The sequence below is a fragment of the Xiphophorus maculatus genome, chromosome 5, assembly GCF_002775205.1.
Source record: "Xiphophorus maculatus strain JP 163 A chromosome 5, X_maculatus-5.0-male, whole genome shotgun sequence".
NCBI lineage: Eukaryota > Metazoa > Chordata > Actinopteri > Cyprinodontiformes > Poeciliidae > Xiphophorus > Xiphophorus maculatus.
The window spans coordinates 14,663,460-14,689,536 of NC_036447.1; the positions used below are offsets into that span (position 1 = coordinate 14,663,460).

The window sequence follows — 26,077 nt, forward strand, 5'->3', positions numbered from 1 at the left end:
TAAAAGTGGTACAATATATGACAACATTCATTATTAGTATTCATTTTAGAGCAACTGAGAACCTTTCAGTCATTTGCTTACAGTATCACTCTTTATTTTACCACATATTTAAGGCCAGACCGGTTCTTACCTTGCCCAATGTTTTTTTTAACATACAATTTAAATCAAAGACACCAAAGAATATCCCTTAAACTTGATGCAGTCCCACTAAATGCAGTATAGTAACTACAGTATTGACTATAATGTGGAGCTGAAAACAATTCTCAGTAAATTTTCTATGAATATACAATGCTGTCATTCATGCTGCCAGTGCCCCTCTTTCCACACAGGTTTAGAAAATATTAAAAAAGACAGTTTGCTGGAAAAAATAGAAATCCTATTGAATATATGAATTTTTACGTGGCGAGGCTTAAAATCTATTTTGTACAAAACTGTATTCTAACCTTCATCTGAATCTTTTGAGCCATGATTATCCTGGATTATATTTTTAAGCCACTCACTTTGGGTTTATTCAGATGACTGACCTGTTTTTACTTTTACCTATAATTTACAAGTCATATAGATGCAACTGTGACACTTCGGGCTCCCATACTTAAATCGAAGTTGGCTAAGACATCTATTTAGAGTTGGTGAGAGCAGAAAATGTTGCAAGATTTAGCTCCATATTTCAGTTCAAGATTTTCCAATTTAACAGAGCTGAATATACTGCAAGTGTACACGTTGAGGCTATAGGAGCGGTGCTGTTTTGTTTTTCTTTTTCTTTTTTTAACATACAGTACATGTCCAACATTCTCACAAATTCCACATTATCTACATTTAAGGGTTATTTTGTTATTAAGTAATGGACGGTGGATTGTGAGTTGCAAATGGAGCACTGCAGGGTTATTATTTATGCTGCTTTTTTTGTAGCAAAAAAAGACATACTTTTAATAATGCATTAAGACATGTCCTAAATCAAAGAGAACTGGTAATATACACAAATTGTTTTATTTTTGCCGTATATATATGCATGTGGAATGCACTACAACATGATTTGTCTTCCTTTCCAGGTTATAAATGCTGCGCTCACTCTGGCCGCGCGGCCCCAAAGCAAGGTGGCCCAGGACAACATGGACGTGTTCAAGGACCAGTGGGAGAAGCAAGTACGCATTCTGACTGAAGCAGTGGATGACATCACATCTGTAGACGACTTTCTCTCTGTGTCAGGTAAAGAGCAGTAAATATTATTTCCAAATTGTTGTATGGAGTTTATTAAGATTTAAAAGATCTACCAATTTTCAAAACTTTGCTCATTAAGAAATAGACGCAACAAGCCAGACATTCTTTACTTACGTCAACGTAAACCAAAAATAAATGAATTTAGATCGGAGGGGTTGCTTTAACCAAATATTTTCTGTCTTTGATCGGCTTTTTAAAAACAATGATGGACAAATCTGAAGGCTTTATGTCATTTTTACTTGATAACTTTGTGCATACATGCATATACAGTACAATACATCACAGAAGAAACTAAATTAATCCAAAAGAATTTTGCCATCTAATCATCATATGTCACCTGGACATTGTACTCAATGCATCTCACTGTCCAGGAGCTTACAGAACCTTTTAGAGTTATGGGTCACAGACCGGGGCAGCTGAAGTTCAGTAGTACACGGGCGAATATGTGTGGCATAACTTGCATTTCACAGTTGCAGTGTTAATGCCATGTCCCGACATGTCCCAAAAAATTCATGGTAATCTTGATCTCAGACAGCATTTGTGTTTCTATGGAGAAAAAAAAAAGAATGTATGGTCTCTTTTGTTTGATTCAAACCAGTTTCATTCTTTCTCTTCAGAGAATCACATCCTTGAGGATGTCAACAAATGTGTAATTGCCCTGCAAGAGGGAGATGTGGACACTCTCGACCGAACTGCTGGAGCCATTCGTGGACGAGCTGCCCGTGTGGTCCACATCATTAATGCTGAGATGGAAAACTACGAACCTGGGGTCTACACTGAGCGCGTGCTGGAGTCCATCAAGCTCCTGTCAGAAACTGGTTAGTGCACAACAGTGGGGTAGCATAAGAAGCCATAATTGAACATATTATTTTCACGCTTCGTCATAGAGTTATGTACTATAAATGCATATTTTACCATGAATCATTTGGCAAATGCCGTAGTCTAACGGCAAATACGGCACACAGAGGTTCATATTCTAAAATCTTCTGTAGCTTTCAATTCTGGCTGAATGCTCAGTTCCCCACATTTATGATTAGTGTCTTGGCTCTAACACAAAAGCTGGACACCACTTGTGAACCCCTCTACCAGTTCTGGCACCTGTCCATTTTTCGTCAGTTATTTTTTTCTCTCTCTCTGCAGCGTCAGGGCTTATTTTAGAAGACTAAAGTTTATCTCTGTGGTAGGCAAGATAGAATGAACAAATTCCTCCTGTCACAAGTAAAGTGGAAAAATGAACTTTAAGCTAGACATTTCTGTTTTAAGAATTCACCACATTTAGACTGAGCAGTGGAAACCTCTGTATGAAGTAAATACTTAGATTAAAAGATGATTTGAATTGTTTAAGTATTATATTTATTTAACTGATGTTTTGCTCACAATAAAAGGTTCAGATGAATTTCTGACTGAAGAGCAGTCTAATATTGTGTCCTCTATCCTCACATATCGTCTCTTACTGGAAGGAAAATTGTATCTTTGGTATCCAATTTAACAAAATGGGAAAACAGAGGAAATAAGAACTGCTAAATCAGAATGGTTTTACCTTTCAGCGCACTAAGTGATTCTTTTTTTCAAATTAATTTTAAATAGTTGGTTCACTAATCTCAATCACTGAAGAAACCTTTAAGTTTGAATGATGGTAATCAGGGGTGGCCAAACGGGTGCATCTATGTGCTCTTTTGTGAAATGTAGAGTTGTGGAAATTTTTTTTTATGTTACCTTTATTTTACCAAGATAAAACCCATTGAGATTAAAAACCTCATTTTAAAGATAGTCCTGACCAAGAGTCAGCAACAAACACCGCACAAAAAATACACAGCTATAAAGCTATAAAAAAGGGTAGAATAAACCTTAAAGACGTTTAGTTAAGATTTAAAAGCAGAAAATCAGATGAATTCAGACAACCTAAAAGTTTCTTATAACTTGCCAATTCATAACACTAAATGATTTAACTAAGTCTCGCCAACCAGAGTTTATTAGTTGAATCAATATAATTAAGTGAATCAAGAACTACTTAGTTCTTTCTTAGTTTTTCTTTCATACGAGGGTTCAAAAGTGAAGGTCCTAAGCTTCATCAGGATGTATGTATGCTTTGTTACGTCTCCAGCCCCGTCTGTTCTCTATAAATCACAAACATATAATACAGGATTTTCATAAACTTCCTTTGGACCTTATTTGAGAGATTTTGCAATTTATATGCCATGATGCAAGCATTCAGACACCCCTTTGACTTCATCCGTCACATATTCTGAACAACAATCTCCTGCTTCTATGTTGTCAACTAATTGTAAAATCTCACAGGAAAGCTCATCAGAATCCTTAATTTCATGATTTTCAAAGAATGAGGCTAAAGTAGTGGAGTTCAGTAGATCAATGTGAGCCCCACTCAAAGCAACTCAACCTCAAGGGGCGAGTTTGAAAGATAAAATTATGTCATGGCTACAGGAACAGGAACCAGGAAAGGATTAAATACACATTTAAATAATTATTTGCTTCAATAATTATAAGCAAATAATAAGTTTGCATGTTACTAATTTAATGACAAATTGAATAAATTAATTGTATATTAAATACATTATTTATACATACAGTATAATTAAACATTTATTTATTTCATTCTACATTTATTTAATGATTTAATGATGTATTTACTTATTTAATCTAGTCCCTTTTAACCCCCCTTACTTGACTACATTCTGTCAAAATCTGCCAACAGCTAGATTAAAAAAAAAACGTGAAAGTGTTTTTTGGAAAGACTGGATGCCATATCTACCAAAACTATAATATGTCACTGTTTTTACACCCATGCATTTTTTTAATAATAGCATCTGTCACAGCCTAAAATCTTATTAAAAGGTAACATTGGGCAGAGGAGTGAATTTGATTGGACATTTGGGGGAACTTGTGATCAATGAAGATGAAATATAGCAATGCTTGCAATATTTTCAGTAAGAATGTTTGCAGCCTGCTGAAATGGATGTGCACACTCACCCCTAACAGGATTAACATGTAATGAAAGCATTTTTTACTGTTAAAAGCAAAAATGAGAGGGTTTTTTTTGTTTGTTTTTATTACATTATACGGAAAGCTAAAATGGTGTTTGCATTAAAACTGGTGACTCTAAATGTGAAATAATAGCCCTAGAAAACATACATGCTCCAGAAATGTAGAAGCAAACTAATGATTTTCTTAATACAGTCCTCTATAGTGTTTTATAATCATGTTCATTCAAGAAAAAGACTAAGCAAACAGAGAAGAAACACATTGAATTTAGTTTTTCTTATAAAGATTTTTGTTCTCTGTAAGAGCTGTTCAAATTGTCTAAAAGTATACTTGAACATGCCCTTTAAAAATATACTGTCACAAACAGGACTCAAAACAGAGCCACAGGATGAAAGGAAAGAAGTCATTTATCCATTACCGGTATAGAAGAATAAAATCTGACCACAATCCGTCCTGTATACCAAAAAAAGTAGAACATCTTCTGACAGGCCATTATGCTCTGTCCACCCCCACCCCCTGCTGTTCTAGTTTTTTTTTTTTTCTTCATCCGCCTTTCTCTACCATCCTCCCCGCTCCAGTTTCTACCTCTCCCATTAGAGCCCATTTAGCGAGGCGGTATATCTGTTGTTTCGCTCGTTACTTTCATCTGCCAGGATAATTGAGAGACACAATCAGCTCCCCTCCCTATTAGCTGATAAGTCGCAAACAGCATTCGTTGAGTCACGTGCTCTCAGAAAGCCATCTGTCTAACGCCCCTCTCCTGGTGATCAGCTCCACCATAATAAACTACTTACACTGTTGGTTATATGGCAATATAAGGACATTGTGATGTGTTACTGCATAATTCAGTGTAATTGATTAGGGTAATTAATTGATGGCATATCATGGCAATATTTGATGAACACTTGAGGTCAATTTTATGCAACTACTGTATAACCTTGTTGAGCACTTTGACTTGATAATTATGCTGCTGTTCTATTAATCCTGAAGGGAGCATGTATCTTGTTTCAATAGTCAGCGTGGCACAGAAGCATTATGTCAGCATTACTGAGAACAAATGGAGAACTCTTGATGATTCACCATTATGTTGGTTCCCCTCTGATTTCAGTTCAACATGTATTTTTTTGGTTTTAAGAGTTTAAATGAGATTTACTGTTTTTTCTCCACCAGTCTGACACTATACCTCGATGTCCCTACAAAGATGAGATATTTTACAACACTGTAATTATTCTCAATTGTTAGTTCAGTTGCAGAATTTGTTCAACTAGAAAATTAAAAACAGCTTGGAGTCTAATTCATAAAGAGAAACAGAAGCCAAAAGTCATCATATAAATGCTTGCAAAGTCATTAATAGTCAAAAACTTTTTTTGTATTTTTGTAGGGGCTCTGCCATAAGCCAACACAAATCAGTGCATATTGTTATTATATAAAAATATGTTATTTCTTTTCCCAAAGAATAACTAAAGTGTTTTGTGCATGTATAATTACACTCTTATGTGTATATGTTGTAGAACTACCTTCACTGCAATTACAGTTGCACATTTTCTGGGGGGAGTTTCTGCCATCATAGCGCATTTCATGACTTAAAAGCTTAAGCTCAGTCAAATTGGATTGAGAGCATAATTTTTTTAGTCTTTAGGGTCATATTAGTTCTAAATGGTAAACCTTTATCCCAGTCATATGTCTTTTTTTAACTTCTAACATGTTTTCTTCCAGCATTGTCAAATATTTAGCTGCATCCATCTAATCCTCGACTTAACCAGATCTTCTCTTCCCATCTCAAGGACAAGCTTCATCAACAAAGTATTAAACAAAGGCTGTGAGATTTGCGAAAATGTAAAAAAAACTTTCTTCCACCGTCCTAATGGACCATTTGTATGTAGAATATTTTAGTGAAGAGACTCATTTATTGCAATTTCAACCAAGGCTATAGCAAAGCAAAATACGAATAAAGGAAAGTACTGTGAATACTTTGTGGTACTCACAGCGATGTAGAGCACAAACTGCTCTACATCTTTATCCTGATCTGTCTAGTGTGTCCTTAGTCTTGATGAAACTGTTTGTTCACTAATGGTCTTTAATAAACCTCTGAGATGTTCACAGAATAGCTGTATAATACCCCACGGGAAGACTCTATTATTAAGATGAATTCAAGAAGGGAGTTGGTTGCACTGGATTTTAATTTTAGAAATGAGAGGAAAGGTGGTTGAATAAAAATCCATACCATCTCTTTTAGATTTCTGTTTGCAAAGAAAGCGTGTATCATTTGACTTTTAATTTGCAATTCTGTTTTATACTATTCTGATGTGTTAAATGTTATCCAACTAAAAAGAATTGGACTTTGTAGTTGTAAGATTTAAAAAAAATAGATGAAATTGTGAAATTGCAATATGTCAAAATTTGGTATGGTAAATAGTTAAAGTTCAGGTTTATTGTTTTAATCTATTTTCTTCATTCTGGATTTTAAAAAGGCATGGTTACCTTTGACCAAGATTAAAATAAACAAACACAAAAATTTCCAAAATGTTATGATGTCTGTTTACTGACAATTCAACTTTTTTGACAACAAAACCGCTTCATTGCTGCAGTTCAGAGCAGTTCATGTATTTGAAACCTGTCACTGACAAGTCATCTTTCTTGGACAGGAAATGTGTATTGAACCATTGCTATTTCCCCTATTTTCAAATCTGTGTGATATTTCTTAAATACTTAGAAACAGAGAGAGTTCACACTGTTGTCATTGTCAATGATTTTGGATGTCCATAGAAAAACAGCAATGCTTGTGGAGGATGTCTTGGCAAAATGAAGAAAAATACCAGGAATAATTCTGTGTTCACTTATATTGTCCTTAGCTGCAGAAAATGTTCTTATCACAAACTTGACAGCTTCATTGATTCATTCACATTTTATCTATTGGACAGTTTCTTCCCAACCATTAGACATTTCAGATTTTGGCTCAAAACACATTTTTAATTTTTGAGTAACAACTCACTTTCATAACTGTAGTTTTGACAGAGGAGGGTCTGCACAGTGAAGCAGTATACCTGGGTGTCCATTATTTAGACATTATAAGCTGTGAAAAATTTAAATGCAGCTGCTTAAAATATTGTGCAGTAAGAAAATTGTAAGCACTCAAAGATTAGGAGAGAATCTCACATTATTTACCTTAAATGAAGAAAAAGCCATGCAAAGCATTACAATTTTATTTACTTCAAATTATAACAATGATTGTCATCAATATTATTTAATGCTTATCACTAAAGGTGTGAGGTGTGAACAGTTAGCCACATACTTCTTATTTTTAAAATCAAAGGATGGTTACATATAAAGTTGCTGCATTGAATCTGTTGTTTTGAAACTGGTATACAGTGATTTATATTCCTAAATGTTTGTTATTATTGTGACATTTCTTCTGGAAAATATATTAAAAACTGAACATATTTAACAGCTTGGTCACATTAAACAGCTTGGTCAGAACTCGGGTAGTACAGTCTAGACGGTTGCAAAAAGTAGACCAGTCAGATGTCCTCAGGGAGAAATATCACTTAAATTTGAACGATTCTGGATACTAATTGAGATGTCAAGTCCAGGAACCAGCAGTTGTGTTAAACCAGTGTTTCATTGGCTTCACATTTGTCTTTGATGAAGAGCTGTTGTTATTCCTGTTCACCTCTTAGTGGTAGTATTTGTGGGGTGGGGTGTGGGGATGGGTGTAAGTGCTACCATGCACTTCTTATCTGGACCATAAAGCACTTATTGATCCTGGTGAACTTTTGCCTTCCTCTCCCCTCAGTCCTTCCCTGAACCTGATGTCTATGGATCTGAACACAGTCAAGGAGAAATCTATAGCTGGGGGGAAAGATGATTAAGTGTTGCTGAACAATGAAAAAGGATATAGGACCGCACACTTTTTAGAGGGTACCAAGTCCAATTAACTAGACTCTACCAAAAGAATCAATAGCTGCCACCAAAGATTTCACTAAGCGATGTGAGTGAGATTTTAGTGGAATTCATTGATACTTTTCCCCATTTATCCCTTTTCAGATTATTGTACAAATGTAAAACTTTTTTTTCCTTTGCCCCCTATGTATATGTTTGTACACTTGCCAGTTTTTGAGTTGTCTTTTGGTGCCATTTGATTACTCCTTTGTTTATGCCCACGGCAACTCATGCCAATCACCATTCCCTCCCTATCATTTCTGACAGCTGCCACACCAACACTACGCTCACCACAACTGCAGTACTTGCCCTTTGACCTTGTCTCAATTTGCCCATCCCTCCTTCACACATTGAGTTTGGTCAGATTTATGCTCAGGCAGATCTCAGGCAGCCAAGGAGTGCTGTGCAAGGCTCTGCCATAGATTCCTGACAGACAGTCAGGTCTGGGATAGAAGCATGTCCTTGAGAGGTTGAAAAATCAATAGCCTAATGGGAAAGTGGTTATGACTTCTCACAGTTTACCCCCCGTCATGCTCCTCCTTCTCTGTTACACCTTCCTACCTTGAATAACACTGCATTTCAAATAATCCACCCCTCAAAAAGACAGAATTTTTTTTTAAGTTGCTCATTAATGTGAAGCCTGCAGAAAGAAGATTAAAAACTGATATATGGTCCATATTTTGTCACCATGCCATTTGAGCAAGGGAGGAGTCGCTCCTTGTTATTACATTGGGCTGGAGAAAATAGGATTTAACCAGGCTTTTGCTGTGAGTAATAACACATGCAGTCACTGTGCCTCCCACATGTCATGCCTGTAAATCAGTGGATCAACTGCACTAAAAGGAAATGCAGGCGGGATTTAAGGGATATGAGGAAAGACACTTCATACTTTCTCCCTCGAAAATAATAGCTCCAAGAACCAGTGTTTTTTTCCCAGATTCTTAATAAGTAAACCCACTTCACTGACCTTAGTAGACACCAACATAGACAAAACTATTTGTAGTTACACTTTCAAAAGTGTTACAAACAACCCAATTTAGTTAACAGTTCTGTACCCCAAATAAGGACTGTTTCAGCCCTGGGTTGATTTAACGTAACCAGGTTAAAGGTTTCACCTGGCGCATTTGTTTCTCTTAAGTGAAGCGTTCCGAAAATGTACTGAAACTTGGTTCCAAAACCAATTTACATACAGAAACTTGATTTTAATATTCCGTTACATGCCTCCTTTGCAATATTTTACTGTGTATTGATACACACTAAAATCTTGATAACAATTAATGCTTAACAACAATGCATAAAATATTGACTGTGTGACATATTTTTGGTCAATATGGGAATGTTGACTGTAACCAGCTACTTAGCAGCTTAAAGGCTCATTCTGTAGTGTAAACGAAGTTATTAACACAAACTACTGTTGAAAATATTATACATCATCTGTTTACCATTTACCTGTAAAAGAGCTTTAGTGAAGTCTGATGAGAAAGTTGAATTGTGCAAAATGGCAATTTGTGAAGAATAATGAGTCAACTAATAATCTTTTCTCGAACTCAACAAACTGGGTCATACTTTTTGGTTAAAATTATCTGATTTCTATACCAAAAGCTGAAAACCAGAAATAATCCTGCAATTTTTAGACAGTGACTAGAAACAGGGAGAAAAACGTGTGCTTTCTGAATACACCAAGTGGCCTTCTTATTTGGTCCATATGTGTGAAGCACACAGCTGGCTGAGTCTCTTTTTAAATCTGCATCCATTGTTACAGTGATGGGAAAAGAGGTATTATCCAAAATGACAGCCAGATAGCAAACTCCAAGCTTGAAAGGAGAAGAGCTAAGGTCCCTTAATCAGTGTGTAAATAGAGGCGGGAGTTAGAAGAGAGCGCTGATGAGGAAATTACTATGAGACGAGCAGGGCAGAATGAGAATGTTGCAAAAACATTTTAACCAAGATTACACTGTGGGAGAGAAGACCAGATAGAGACCGAAAGGAGGATTTTTTTTTTATTTTCCACCCAGTCAGTGTTACATAAGCATGAGGTTTGTGGTTAGACCGAAGGTCTTTGGAGCTGTTAGGTCAAAGATTCAAATGAAAAATGACATATTTTTGTGATTGTGGTGTGCAGAGAGAAAACAGCATCCTGGTTTTGCAGAAACTGAGTTGGGTTCTCTTGCTGCTCGCTGTTTGTTGAGAGGCATGAAGCAGAAAAGATCAAGATCTGGAAGTTGTGTGTTTTTTTTTACAATGCCGTATAACTGGCAATTTTTTATTCCATTTTCATGCCCGTGGGAAAAATAGGAAAAACACTTTCCACTGGACCAAGGGTCCTCCACACACATCAAACTTGCTCTCTAATGTAATTGTTGGTGTTCTGGGGTAGGAAGGGAATTAACTGTATTAGCACAAAATAAACAACTCTCCTCTGGGTCAGCCTATAAACTGCTTCATCCATGTGGCTCACATGCTTTTCTCCCTGCTCCCTTTGACTGCCTATCTTGTTACTTGCCAATCAATCCAACAGAAACACATTGATCCTTGCTAGCTTCAAACTAAAGCCACTCTGTTCATTATACAGTGGAAACTACTGTATATATTTATTGTTTTACCAAGTAGTCCGATATCAATACACCCCGAGCGTTGGGGACCCCGCATTAGAACCCTAACGGTGCGTTGTGGTACCTGGAACCAAACATTAGTCACAGATCTTTTAACTCCTGTGAGTTGCAAGGTGCTGCCTCCATGGTTTGACTTGTTTGTCCCACAGATAATAACAAATGCTTGATTGGACTGAGATCTGGGGAATTTAGAGGTCAAGTGAACACCTCAAACTCATTGTTCTGCTCCACGAGCCATTCCTGAACTATTTTTCATTTGCAGCAGGGAGCATTATTCTGCTAAAAAAGGGCTAAAGCCATCTGAGAATACAATTTCCACCTTGGCTGTTCTGCTGCTATACAGTTCAATACACATCAATCTGCACTGAGTATTCTTATACCTTCCTGATACATTTTTAGAACCAGATAAATTTCTTCAGCAATTTTCTCTCACCCCATGAACCACCCTCCTTTTCCCAGAGGTGCATACATCAGTCATATCTGGAACAATTCTGGATTTACTATAAGGTACTCTGCTGACTATTTTCAACTGGATAAATCAAATTTTATCACATGATGAACAAGTCACATATCACAGTTATCCTCTGTAAAAGTCAAACGCAATGTATAGCCAGATTGATAATTAAGGTAGGATTGATCTCTGGATAATGCTTGGGAATGGTTTCTGCTTTTGTTTACTTTTTTATGTTTATGACTCCGCAGTAAAATGATACAAGCAGCAAATGAGGGAAGAGTTGTTCTGGCTGGAGTTTAATGTGAGCACAGTAAAGGAAGCTAATGACAGCAAAATGTTTCCTAAAGGATTAGATAAATTGTAAACTGCTGTTGTAAGCCCTGTGGCCACATTTGTTACAACAGTTTAAGTGTTCAACACTTCCTATGCTCTTTCCTCTCCTGTCCAGCTTCACAGTATGGGAGTTTTTGTTTTTCCTGTCTTGCAGATTATTTCTGGCTATCTGATTGGGAGGGTGGTCCCATGACATTTCCTGATTGGCTTCTGTTGAGGCATATCTGAGATTCACATGCCTGAATTTCCTGTTTGGGTTTGACATTCAGCAGATTTGAAGCGGATGTGCTCATTAGGCTAATAAAGACATTGCTACACTGTCGTTACAGATGGGGAGTTTTTAATCACTGAATTTTGTAAATTATAAAGATACCAGAAAACAAACTGTGCAAACAGTCTTATACTGTAGATGAGTCACATCCTTAACATTATTGCACTGTAACATCTGTGCCAACTGCTTCAAGCTTCTGAAATATAAAGAATCTTCTCAAGAATCTTCGTGTTTTTTGTGATATTGTAAGGCATGTGCAGCTGGAAGAAAATGCTTTGCTATGAAGATACACTACTTGAAAACACATCTTGGTTTGTATAGTCACGTAAGTCTTGCTTTCTCAAAGGCTTTTTCACTCAAAAACAGTTAAAACACTCCTATAATGTGACATATTTATGCCTTAAGTACTAAATGGAATGAGAGCCAGCGGTAATTTGCAAAAGATTTGAGAAAAGGTAAACATAGTAGATGGTCTTGTGTAATGCCAAAGAGCTCTGGGGCCGTTCTTTTCATTTTAGATGATGTAGATTTGTCAACAAATGGGTCCTGCTGTCTTCAGATGGCGGCAGGGAATTATTGAAGTTAACAGGAAGCTTTTAACAAAGTATGCAGCAGCTGTGGACCACAGGGGCCACCAAAATCCCTTCAAATTATTTACTGATCATTGCAGACACAGATTAATTGATGTTCTGCTTCAGATGTAACATTTTATACCAACTTAGGCAAACCCACTGGCAGGGTTGTACGAAATTAAATCTTAGATTTGTGTAATTCTTGTAGTTTTATATTTGTGTTATTCCTGCATTTTTGTAACCCATCAGACTACCGTTGATAAGTCAAAACACTCTTAAGGCTCCCTCGTAGTCAGACGTACAGTGCATATTGTATGAGCCAAGGAGACTATGAAATGGCTGACTACTTGGGCACCTTCTTTTCCACCAGGACAGCCACCGCACAACTGTAAGTGCTGCACAAAGTATCGGTTTGACTGATGCGCGTCCTTGCTACTGGTTGCGTGACTCCCAGCCTTATCAGCTTGGTGTTGCATTCAAAGCAGTTTGATGTGAACACCGTTTCCTGCCAAGCAGATTACTGTGTGATACAGAGTACATGTACAAGGTCTTAAATATTTTTCTGTGTGCAGACATGTGCAGACTTTAGTTAAGTCTAAAGTACATTTTTTTGTCATTAGTCACAACATTCAAGAAATCCCTTTGCAACACAAATATTTTAAAATATGGTAAAATCAAGATTCAGCAAAAAAAAAAAAATCCATCAACTTAAGTCTTATCATTTTCAATGTTCTGCTCTTAAAGTAGTCTTTAAAAACGAAGAGTAACTTGAATATTGCGATTTAATTCAATTCAGTTTAATGATATAGCCACAATTCACAACTACTCAACATACCCAATTTAACACAGTTTTTTCATTCATTTTTGGAAAAACTTTGAACCGGCCTGTATATTACAGATTGTTGCTGTCTCTTAGCTTCATTTGCAACGTTATTTGCTTTTAGCTGTCATAATATTGTGTTTAAATTGGGCTTTTTGGATGTGAAATTAAGGTTTATGCATCAAAAAAGGTTGAGACTGCTTCGTACATCTCGTAAAGCACGTCACCAGGGCCTCTGCTTTGAAGTTTTCACGCACTCATTGTACTTCCATAACTTCTCAGTTTAACTATATTTAAGCCTGGCGGGTGAAAAAATCCATTCCTACACGGTCACATTTAATTCCCTTCATCATTTTTCAACTGGAATGAGTGAAATTGCTTCTTACCAGCAACTTTGCTCATTAAGAGCTCGGAGAACATTTAAATATTTCTATTTAAATCGCCTTCCCAGCAATTCCCAAAAGCCTATTTTACGCTTCTGCAGTAAGTGGATTAAACTGAATTAAAAATGAAAAGAAAAAGGCACAGTTTTTTTTGTAGTGCTTTTTATGTTTGGTGAAATATAGACTATATTTTACATCAAACAAATAGGTACATTGCTGATACACCTTTACTGCAAGTGGGGAAATTGATCTTGCTTGCTTTGTATGTAAGTGCAGGATAATGTGGAGAATAATAATGAAATCACACAGTTGGCTTTCAGTTGAGAGTTCACAAGCCAAGCAGCAGTACCTTATTGGTCTTTCCCCATATTTTCCTTTGTATCATCCATCTGTCCTCATTAAATTTGTTTTTCTCTCCAAAACCGATGTTCTTTTAAATTAATCCAGGTATTTGCTCTTGGAAAACTAAATCAATCTTTAATCATACATATTTGCTGCTTATGTTTTCTAAGTAAACAATAAATATATATATTTTTTACAAATGAGCTATCCTTTCCCCCTCCTTCCTTGTCATTTTTGAATGACAAGGAATCAGGATTTCATAACAAATTACATGTACACCAGAATCACATTTAAATCTTATATTGCTGTTGCAAGCATTTATAGTTTGAAAAAGCCCTCGATTGTAAAGAATATGTAAGACTCTTTTCTGTCTGATTACTGTCTACCTCTGTAAATGGCTGCTAATGTTATGATTAGTTTTTCTGCCTCAATTATTATTAATCTCCCCAGAAGATCTTATAGAAAGGTGACCTGCTAAATATTGAAACATAAAGTAAATATTTCTGAATATTAAGAGTCTATTCAATATCATCACAATTCAGCAGAAACACGCAAAGAGCATAAAGCTCCTCCATCAACTCCCAGCAGTTTATGCTGAGAACAAAACCAGCCATTTTGTGTTCAGTAGGGTTTTTTAGGGCTTTTGTTTGGCTCAAAAGGACTTTGAAGAATGTTTCCTTTTACTGACATTATGATTTGACAGCCTGGACTCTCACATTAGCTTCCATTCTTATCTCTCTATTTAGTCATAGATGCACACAATTACGCTATGAGACCAGGCACCGGACTATTATTGAAAGGAATAGTTTTACTTAGGAAGGTTTTTGTTGTTCAGTTAGAACTTATAAGCACTTTTGTTATAATTGAATGAAGCAGATGACTAACAATTACCAATTTTTTCTGGATTTTCTTCTGCAGTGATGCCACGATTTGCTGAACAGGTGGAAGTAGCGATCGAGGCGCTGAGCACAAATCCCCCACAGCCCTTTGAGGAGAACGAATTCATTGATGCATCCCGTTTGGTCTACGATGGCGTCCGTGACATCAGGAAAGCTGTCCTTATGATACGGGTGGGTTCATCCAGAACATTCACTGAATTTCACCCAGATATCCTACATTCATTGCCAATTAGCCATAACTCACAGTTGCAGTTGAGTTTGTATTATGATACCTTTTTATCAGAACCAGCAATCTGGGCTTTGCTCCCCATGTGTATCGTTAACCCCTTGACCTTGTCCCTGGTTCACCTCTGCTATTTCCTTGGACTTTTGAGAAATACTAACCAACTTTTGAGAGATACCAACCCTTACAGAACCATCTACTTGTCCTTCTTTCTAAAATCCTTAAACTTTCCCAAGGATGTGTTTGCGTATAAACTTTAAAGACAAAATTAAAAGTTACTGCCATACAAATGACCCCTCTCTCTATGTCTAGTCCCATAATAAAGTCATGTCGTTCATGTCATAATGTTGTGCCTGACTAGGGTATATTTTTGTGTTTGTTGTTGCAAATTTGCTTCAAATTTATACCAGCGTTATTGCAACCAAAGTGGTGTATGTTAGGAGTTATGAGCATTTATGTCTAATTTCACAAATTTTCCAACCTAAATACCAAAATTTTAATGACTGTATGCAATTTAGCACACTCCACTAAATTTAGCTTCTGCAAAAACACAAAAAATTAATTAATAAATTAAGGCAGTTAGGGGTTAGCTATCTTTAAATAAATGTACTGTATATTGTTTTACAACTGATTATTTTGTCCTTTTACTAAATGGTCAGGTAGCAGTTCTGCTTTGAACCAGGTTAATATTAAATCATAATATAAAGTATTTTACAGTCTGCCTGCAATTTGTCAGTATAAGACTCTCAAGTTCAATTTTACAAATAAACATGCTTAAATTTCACTTATATATCCATTCAAGCTTTAATAAATGCACAGAATGCTGTGCATTTTTTTATTTTGTAGAAAAAAAAGGGAAAATAAAGATGTAAGGCTAATAATAAAAAGGTTACGTCACAGATTATTTAGATATAATAGGCAGGAGCGCTAGTGCATTCACATTTTAGAGTTATACGTATCTCAGGTAATCTTAGGACAGACCAGGACTTGTATAATGCAGTTCTGCTGATTCATGACTCTACACAGAAATGTGTAGACACAATGCCTGATATCAGCTACACAGATCTAACACCTCAATTCTCAAACATCTCACTCACACTACTGTGTCTTAGGAGTCTCAAGAACATTCTCAAAGAAGAATTGTGTGGCACTGTCATATCCTGCATGCTTATCTTTTTATAGTTGTGCCAAAGATGGACTGTATATAAAGGTGAGCAAAAAGTTTTGAACAAAGCAATTTTAACATTTCTGGAGCACATGTAAAACTTATGGGAGTACATTTGTCTGCCTATAAAGTTTACATCACTGCATCTGGAAGCCTCAATTGTCAGAGAGATCACTTGTGATGTAATGTCCAAGATATTTGACATTACATCAAATATCTTAGACATTACCAGGTGTCTCCAGGTGACAGATGAGGTCCACAAGGTAAAAAATCTGGAAAATACATTTTTTGATCTTTTTTGTTTCTATAATCATTGTGAGACAATTATATTACCATTGTGTTATCTTAAGAGTAACACAAGAATAACCAGTCAATTTCCACTAACTAATTAGTCAGGTCTTCTGTTTGGTGACCTAGCCAATGACTAGAAGACCTAACTACTTAACAGACAAGCCGCATTTATTCACCATGTGAAAAATCTTCTCTGTGTAGGTCATACAGGCTCAAATTTTAGAGATGTTAAAAGTTTTAATTTTATTATCTTATATCTGATTATTAGCTCCAGTATGATGCAAATTTGTACTTACAGGGCATTAACATTTTAAACACCACTAGTGCTTTTTAATTGCTAAACAACATATTGATGTGAAATATTTTATAACAAAACCGTACCAGCATGCAAGATGAGGAAACATGTAAAGGAATAAATAAAATATATCTTTCACGTAATCTGTTTATTTTCAAAACTGTCATGATAAAAAAAAAAGCTTCATAACAAGCAACAGCTCTACTCTGTTACAGAATGTACATTTTTCACACAAAACTGACCCTCCTCTTTTCAGCATGTAATACATTTATTCAACTTTATGCAGGCTGGAAGGATCTAATTATGGAAAATAATTTGATGTTGGTAAATAATGTAAAACAGGCAGCTTTGAACTGCCCGGGACCAGCTGGCTTCATAATCCCATCCAAGTTCAATTACTTTCTGAGGAAACAACTTGGAAGATCTGTGCTTTCTCTGTTGTTCGGCTCTATCATACAGATAGGAAATGCTGGTTCTTTGTGTAATGCGCCCCCCCCCACACACACCTTTTCCCCCTATGTGTCCATAGTCTAATTTTTCTGTCACTTAAACCAAGTATTAGGCTCTTTTATACTTTTCCTACTAAAGATCTCATGAGAATTAAATGAATTAAGAAGCCAATTTTCCACCGCATATAAAACTCCAGGCAGGTTAAGAGAAGAAAGTTGAGTTATAATGAAACTTTAAAACATAGTTGTGTGATGACCGACTCAAAATGTGGTCATGTAAATTCAGAAATGTCTCTGGATAGAGCAGCAAGTGTTAAACAGAGGACATTATGAATGAAATTCAGTCAGCTGGCCCTGTCTACAGTGCCTTTCAAAGACATCCTTACATTTGTTTCACATGTTGTCATGTTAAAATCACAAACTTTTTCTGTAATAGAACAATATAAAGTTACTGCATAATTCTTAAGTACAAGTAAAATGATACAGGATATTTATCAGGAAAGGGGCAACATATAATTATGTTTAACGTCCCCTTTTTCTGATAAATAAAATCCACTTCAAACAACTGGCTTCAGATGTTACCACGGTAGAGTGAACACAGTCAGCTTAAGTGTAATTGAATTTAAGTATAAAACAAGGGTTCTGTGAAGATCTCAGAGACTTGTTGGGGAATATTAGGAAATGTTCATACATACACCAGAAAAATGCAGTCCAAATCCAGTTTCTTCTTTTTGCCCATATGCGACCCTGATCAAACTTTTTCATGACCATGTGAACGGCCCAATTCCAATCATTTCATTGATTTAAAATCGGATTTGTGCCTTCTTTGTACGTGTTACTAAATTGGATATGTATCTAATAGTTTTCAAACTACCTGCAGTCTGAACAGTTATGCTGCATTTTATCCAACTTTTATGTCACTGAAGATCGATGATACTGATTTTCTTCTGAGAATGCGGGCAAGTCTGTGTCAGTGAAGCATATTACGTTATAATCCGACCACTCCTGGTTCCAACTATGCATCCAAACAGACTTCTCAACAGAAGTGGCAAATAATGTGTCACAGAAGGTCATCGCTATCAGTTGTGCTTTCTTTTTATGTAGCTTTTTTAGTCTTGTGACAACACTACCATTCCTCAACAATTTAAAAATAAATCCAGTGCACTGCTGTGCGATGGGACACATACGGGTTACTTTGGGTTATACACAAAAATCTGATTGTAGTTGCTTTCAATTAAAATGAACAACCACACAAAAAATCAGATTTCAGAAAAAAAAAAGTAGAGCATAAAGACCTGGTGTGCGGAAATAATCTAAAAACAAAATGAACAATGGGGATCAAGTTTTGGAGAAGTTCAATGCAAGGAGCTCTATTCAATGCATCATATAGAAAGGCTAAGAGTCTAGCACTACAGCGACACTACCAATAGAAAAAGCAGTCAGAGAAGCAGAAAGACGCTGAGATCTTCAACTGAGATTGGAAATTTGGTTTTCTTTAAAGGTCCTGTTAGAGGTTTTCAACAAGTCAGACAGGAAACAATTAATTTATAAAAGAAGATAAAGTGGTCAGTGAAAGACAAGTAAAAGCCTTGTGTTGGAAAACTAACATCATCCCTAAACCCACAGTAAAACACAGCTGTGGCAACATCATGCTGTGGTTATGGTTTTTCTCCAGCAAGGACGGGGATGTTGTTCAGAGTTGATCAGAATAACGAAAGAGCAAAATACTGGGCAATACTGGAAGAAACCCTTCTAAAGGCTGGGAGGGAATTTTCTTTCCACTTTACAACCATGGACTATTCTGCTTTTCTTCACTATTATCTGGGACCATTAAATTGCCAAAAAATAATTGCATTTTGTGTCTGTAATGAGACAATGTGAAAAACATCAGAGGATGTAAATACTTTTGGAAGGCACTTGTGTATGATTCTTTATTTAAACCATATGTCACACAAAAAACTTTTCAGTTATTTAACATTAAGAGTTAGGTTGAATCCAAGGCACTGCTTAGTTTGGATGTTTAAGGTACCAAAAATTATAAAATAACTTAAAGCTGTTTTTATAATCCTTCAGTTTAAAGGTTTATTTAATACCTCTCATGGCTTTGCAATAGGGAAACTGGAGTTTCACTAGCTTGTAAGATTATCATAATACCCATAATAGTTTAATCCTGTGTTAGAATGACCACAAGGTAAACAGCGGAATCATCCCATCATGATGTTCACATAAGTGCCTGGTCTCCTTGGTAACTGGCCCTCTAAGTTGGCACCTCGGCTGCGTCACATAGTGACCTCATTGAAAAAAATGAGGGGGCCGCATCCTTTCTCAGTCTTTATGTATGAGCAAGCATCGCTTTTATAGCCAAGTGTCACATTGCTTTAGTGAAACTGCAGAACAAAAATCTGCCAGTTCTTTGGATAAAGTGTAGCTACACTGACATTAGCAGCTCTGTGTTAGGAATCATTGTTGCCATGATTTTTTTATTTTTTTTTTTTTGCATCTGATTGCCTTCATACCTAGTAATTATGTGTGAAGCAGCTGAAATAAAACAGGGTGACAAGGTGCAAATCTGCAATACACTGTAATTATGAAACAAAATACATGCAACTTAACAATAACTGATTTTCCCCTAATTGTATTTTTCCAGTTTTCAATCCTTTCACATTGAGAAAACTAACTTTTTTTTAAAGCTAAATAATTTTTTAACTTAATTTTTTACTTTTTGAAATTTATTCAATGACTCATAGTAGAATTAACTTGGAGACGAGTTTGGATGTAAGTCTAGTCAGATCTGTGACGAATGAGAAGGAATGTTGCTTTTTATATTGACAGCATGTTATATTTTATTTTTATTTTTATTTTGTCTACAATTGCTACTCAGTGGTGGTTGTTGTGTGTCTTGTCTCTATGCTGCTGTAACTGCGAAATAATTTCCCTTCTGGGATGAATAAAGTAATTCTATTCTATTCTATTCTATTCTATTCTATGTTCCTCTGTTCAGTGTTAATTCATGAAACCTGCCAATATTTAATATGATCTTAGCCATGCAGTGTGAAAAGATGCTCTGAAATGGAGCAAGTGTCAAATATGCTAGAGCAGTTATTCTTAAAATCTGGACCCAATCTAGATCAGGACAAAACAACATGTCAATTTGGAATGCAATTGAAATTTTTTATGACTACAAAAAGGCACTTTATTTATGATTGCATGAAAATGAATTAAGTTAAATCTATTTTTTCCTAAAAAGCAGGCTTCTCTCCCATTTTTCTAGAAATATTCTTGTAATCACAGCATGATTAAAGCTGCACTGCTTGGCATTGGCTAACTTTATAGTAACCGTTTTAATGCAAGATTGTGCATTGAATCATTTAAATGTATGTCATTATTCTTAGATGACCATAAATACCAGGTTATATTGTTTGATGACAAACTAACACTAGCAAAATTGGAGATGACTGATATCATCCCAGTATAATTCACCAACCCTTTCAGTAGCTCATGCTAAAGCAGAATGTCTTTAGTATCTCTTCACATTTGACACACAAGTTATATAAGTAACCACTTCAGAACTCCACACTTGTTTTGGACAGGATCTCATTTGAAAAGAAAAGTAGCAAAAGCTGCCAGGCCACAGGTGGAAGGAGTCGATCCATGACTCATGTAGGCTAAGGTAGTTTCTTCCATAATAAAATGGAGTTGTTGCTTTTTGTATCACTTAACCAAATGTTGTTTTGCTCATGTTATAAACAGTTGGTCACCACTCCAGAACTCTTGTAAGTCCCTTACAAAATGACCCATCATGTTGGGCATAAAGACAGGGTTGGGTTTCAGTGGCATTTGACATCTCCTGAGGGAAACTGAATGATGTGCTGGTAGTGTGTGAATATTCTCGACTCCTTTTGCAGATGCTAAAGCCTGTGGCCAAAAAAGACCAGTGTGTGAGTTGAACAACATCTAGTGGCTAAAACAGAGAGCAGGAGACTGAGATAAACAGCATCATTTTGAACTCCCACAATGACATCAGGGGCCTGGAGATATTAGCAAGCCTAACAAACAGACCAAAAGATGTTGGCTGGCTGTATTACCTCCCAAGCCAGCATGGCATGCAGAGATAGAGGCAAAGTTTGCTTGAAGCTGTTTGTTTGTAGATGAACTCCTACAGGAACCACACCGACCAGACACTAAAAGGGAAAATAGTCCCGTCCTGTGCCATAATTTTTCATTTCATACTCATAAATGGAACTAGAAAAGATATCCTTAGCTGATGTTAAGCAGTCCCTGAGAAAATATTACTATGTCTAACATAGGTATTCCTTATCAATATTACACATATTCATACCTCACCGTTTTTATATTTCATCACATTAAAATCTGAAAAATTATTGGGATTTTACAGTGTTTAACAGACCAACACTCTACATAATTGTGAAGACAAAGAAAGCTTAAATTAATGATTTTAACATTTTTAAGCAATCTGAAAAGTTTACCATCTACTACACGACCCTTGCCTCAACTTGTCCTTTGAAGGATGTTGAGGCTTTTAGAAATCATGATTGAACAAATAACATAGGAAGACTAAGAAACACACCAGACAGGTCAGGGAGAAAGTTGGAAAGATATTTTTTCAAGGTTAGGTTATTAAATACCTTCTTGCTGATCACTGTTTAGGCCTTCATCAAAAAATGTAGAGAATGCAAACCTACCAAAACATGGCCGTCTACCTAAAGTGAGAGGCTTGGTAAAGACAGCATTACTTAGAGAGATACATGGTAACTCTGGATTAGCTGCAGAAGTCCACAGCTCAGGTGGGAGACTGTCAACAAGACAAGTAGTTCTGCAATCTATCAATCTGGTCTATAGAAGAGAGGCAAATACAAAATATATTTTTCTTTGGAAATTCTATGTATAGTGCTGACATGCATGCCATGCGGTATCTCCTGTCAACCTGCCACACCAGCCTAATTTTGAAAAGTCATGCCACTGTCTCAAGTTGTGATTTATGAATGGCCAGACGGAGCTCAAAGGCAGCTCATCCCTGCGGATTTATGGCAAAAATGTTTTGTGAAAGAGGCTTATGTGTGGTGGGAAAACTGGAGAGATGTGTTTTTTTCCCCTAGTAGAGGCAGGAAAGCTGGTCAGAGATGGTGGGAAGTTGGATGGTGCTAAAAATAGAGCAATCCTGTAAGATCTGTAACACCTTCTAGCACGACCATGACGCTAAACTTTAAGAGCTGCAACTGAATAGTTCAGATCAAAGCATATTCATGTGTTAAAATGGCAGGGTTAACATCCAAACCAACTACTAATTGAGTATCTGTGGCAGGACATGAGAGCTGATGTTCACTGATGCTCTCTACACGAGCGACAGCTGTAACCACAGTTAAAGGTGATTCTTCAAAGTATTAGCTTGGAGGCATGAATGCTTCATACCTTACTTTTCAGATTTCATGAGGACACCGGTATTCTCGTACTTGATTGGATAACATGTACAGTAAGTGTTTTTGCAGTGACCGTTAAAGAGTCTAATGTGTAAAAACTATTTAAACTTCCTTTCTGCTTTAGAATTTTGAGGCACTTTTTGTAGGTCTATCTAAATTCTCATAAAGTATTGAATTTTGAGATAGTAAAATCACAAAATGTGAAAAAATTAAGGACTTATTTTCAAATGAAGTGAACAGTGCTATTGTTGTTCACTGTGTCAAGTAATACCCTACCGTGCGGACTTATCTGTTTTAGCTGTCTTTTCTGTGGGAAGTTGATGGTCGCCATATACTTATGGTGACATTCAGAGCCAAAAGTATATTAAACCTGGCAAATCAGATGGTATTAAGTTCACGTCTAGGACATATTACACTGAAGACAGGTGCTTGATCAAAGTGAATAAACGCCTGAGACACTTGACAGTAGGCCCACCCAAAAGATTGCGTCTTGAAAGTGTTTGTTGTCTTAAGAGAGAAGAGATGGTTACATCCCCGTGGGATCTGGGCTGCCTGGCAGTATTACTAATAGGAATTAAAAACTGTGTTATAGTTGTGCTAACCCACCTTGTTCATTTTATCGTTTCTCACCAGGAATCAGTGACCACAAGATAAATGAAAGAAATAGATTCCAGGTGACAAAAACCAGCAAATGCTAGATTATTAATATAAAACAGTTGGTCACCGTGGCTCCAGAAATCACTTTTTTAGCAGCCCTGTAAGTTCTGCCTTTACTCAATGGACCTCAATCTTCTGTGACCACTTTCCATGACAGAATCAAAAGCACCCACTTGACAACATAAACACCTACGAAATATATTTCTGCAGCCATGACATAGTAAACTGTAAGAATTAAGATACAGTAATTCCCAATGTTGAGAAATTGTAGGAATAATTCATTAATACTTTCAATACTTTGAGGATTTTCTGAATGGTCTTGGAATATTTTACTAGTCCTTTTACAGATTTTTGTTCTGACTTGAGAAATGTGTTATTTCTGGCCACTCAGAAATCTTAATTATACATCTAGTCCTAATAAACATGTTAGATCTGTCTGTTCAAATATAGAAATATGTAGATTTATATGTAGAACAGCATTTTTTTTCTTTCTTACCTCTTTGAGTTTTGCTTCAGGTGTCCACAAATGTCCTTTGGAATAATTTTGCGGGTCATTTGGCTGACTATTTACTGAGCTGACTTTGAACTAAATCCACAGTTGCTGTATTGTATGCGGAATACAAAACCGAAAGAATGAAAGGTGCTTTCTCTTTTTAGAAAAAATGAAGTTTATGCAACTGAATTTTTTTCACCACTGAGGTCTGATTGGTTTGTTTTCTTCTGACTTTGCTTTTGTGCTTCCTACAGACACCAGAGGAGTTGGAAGATGACTCGGACTTCGAACAGGAGGACTATGACACTCGCAGCAGGACTAGCGTCCAAACTGAAGATGACCAGCTTATTGCTGGTCAGAGCGCTCGGGTGAGTGGGTAATCACTTCCCACTGTGCTCCACCTTTTCACATGTGCCCCAGTTATGAAACTTGCAACAAACAAGAACAGGGAAAAGTATATCTATTTTTCTTTGATAAAGGGCAGGCAGTCTACATAAAAGTTTTTTTTTCCAACAGTAACAATAGTTTTTATGGTTCAGATGTAGTTTGAAGTGATTTCTGTGATGTTCCCAGCAGCACATGAATCAGTGGTCCAACGTGTTCCACTTCTGCAGCATTTAACTGATTCTAACAAGCGTCACGATTTGAAATCAGCACCATTCAGGGATGACAGGTGTAAAATTGCAAATCACAAACAAAGAAGTAATTACCAACCTCCCTTCAGACTCTCCCCAAAATGTGACACAAACCTTTGCCAAGGCCCCAGTCGTGTTCACCAGGGTCTGGGTTTTGTTGCACATTAGCAATTTTTCACTTGGGCCCAGCTTAAAGGACATTAAGAGGGTATCAGTGCCTGCTCCCCTCCAGCAACACAGTGTCTAGCGGTGTGCTGCATGTTGAATGGATTGTGAAAGGCAGAAGTGTGACTTGGCTCAATGCCTCTCCCTGTGGCCCAGGCGAGTCTCGGAACTGCCTGCAAACATCGGGGTAATCCACTAAAAGGGGAGAAATAAATTCAATCAAATCAGAAGCCTGTTTTAGTTAAATGTCTGTAATGTGCAGCTACTACCTCCTTAATGATGTCGTTTTTTTATTCTCTGTTGGAAAAATCTCAGTACATGAGTAGAAGGCAATCTTTTCTTCCTCAAGGAGCCATTAGGAGCAATAATGTCAAGATATTTAAAGTAATTCATAGGGCCACTGTCAGCAAACTACCTCAGCAATTTAACACATTTACCACCAAATCCATTGGTCATCCTTAAAAGAAGCAAAAACTAAGTCAGCTTCAAAGCCCCATGGTGTATTTGTTGAACTAAAGCATTTTTATAGCCACTATGTCTAAGTTTATAGTTAAGTGGACATTTGTGTGTTATTTTTTTTAGTTTTATCCACTCTGAAGCCTCCAGTTAATGGAGACATGCACATTCTTAGCATTTTAGTTTGAACTGCTGAGCTGATTTTGAGACTTTGACTGGGCCATGGCGATGCCTTTTTTTCTTTACTTTTCTTTTCACAGTGTTTCAGAAAGCTGGTGTGCTTGACCCAGTTTGTCTAAAATTGGTTTCATGCCCCAGTTTTAACATTTAGCTTGCTAACAGAGACATGTTGAGTCTGAACTGTGTCTTTTGATTTTACCTGGTTTTCTTTGTTGTTTCTTTGAATAATACAGCCTCATTCTGGTATAAATATACTAGAATATTCCCTTCTGAGAAGGGCTGGGAATCATGTCAAAAGATTTTTCATTTGAAATTACTTTTTCCACTACAGAACAGCTTTGCACAGTCGCTTGAGTTCTGTTAGCAAAGTCTATTTGATAGGAAACAAATGGTGACATTTTAATGGGCCAGTTTTTATTGAAGAAGTAATGACATAGCAATTTTATAAACATTCCTTTGAGATTTTGAATTGCTTCTAAGTTAATGCTTTCTTTCAAAATGTAATATTTGATTTGTTCAGTATAGCTGTGTATACAATGTGTCTTATTGTATATTGGAATAGAATGATAATTGGTTTTCAAAATGTTTCACAAAGAATAACTCGAAACGTGTGTCTGTTTTACTTATTTACCTTGGTTAAGTCAATACTCTGTAATCAGTTTTCTTTGTTGTCAAAACTGCAAGTCTTTTTGGGGAATGTCTTATCAACATTCATTTTTACACTTTTCCACAGATTCTCAATAGATTTTGTTAACTTTGGATGGGTCATGTGAATATGTTTTGCCTG

At 36.4% G+C, this 26,077-nt stretch overlaps 1 protein-coding gene across 1 annotated transcript in view; it reads left to right on the forward strand.

The window, feature by feature from the left end:
• The window catches only part of ctnna2 (catenin alpha 2), a 313,802-nt gene that overhangs the window by 261,388 nt on the left and 26,337 nt on the right, over positions 1–26,077 (forward strand). The window contains exons 11-14 of the mRNA XM_023333734.1: positions 1,050–1,206; positions 1,836–2,036; positions 14,863–15,014; positions 24,109–24,222. Of these exons, the coding sequence (XP_023189502.1) occupies positions 1,050–1,206; positions 1,836–2,036; positions 14,863–15,014; positions 24,109–24,222 (624 nt within the window). The remainder of the gene's footprint in view (positions 1–1,049; positions 1,207–1,835; positions 2,037–14,862; positions 15,015–24,108; positions 24,223–26,077) is intronic.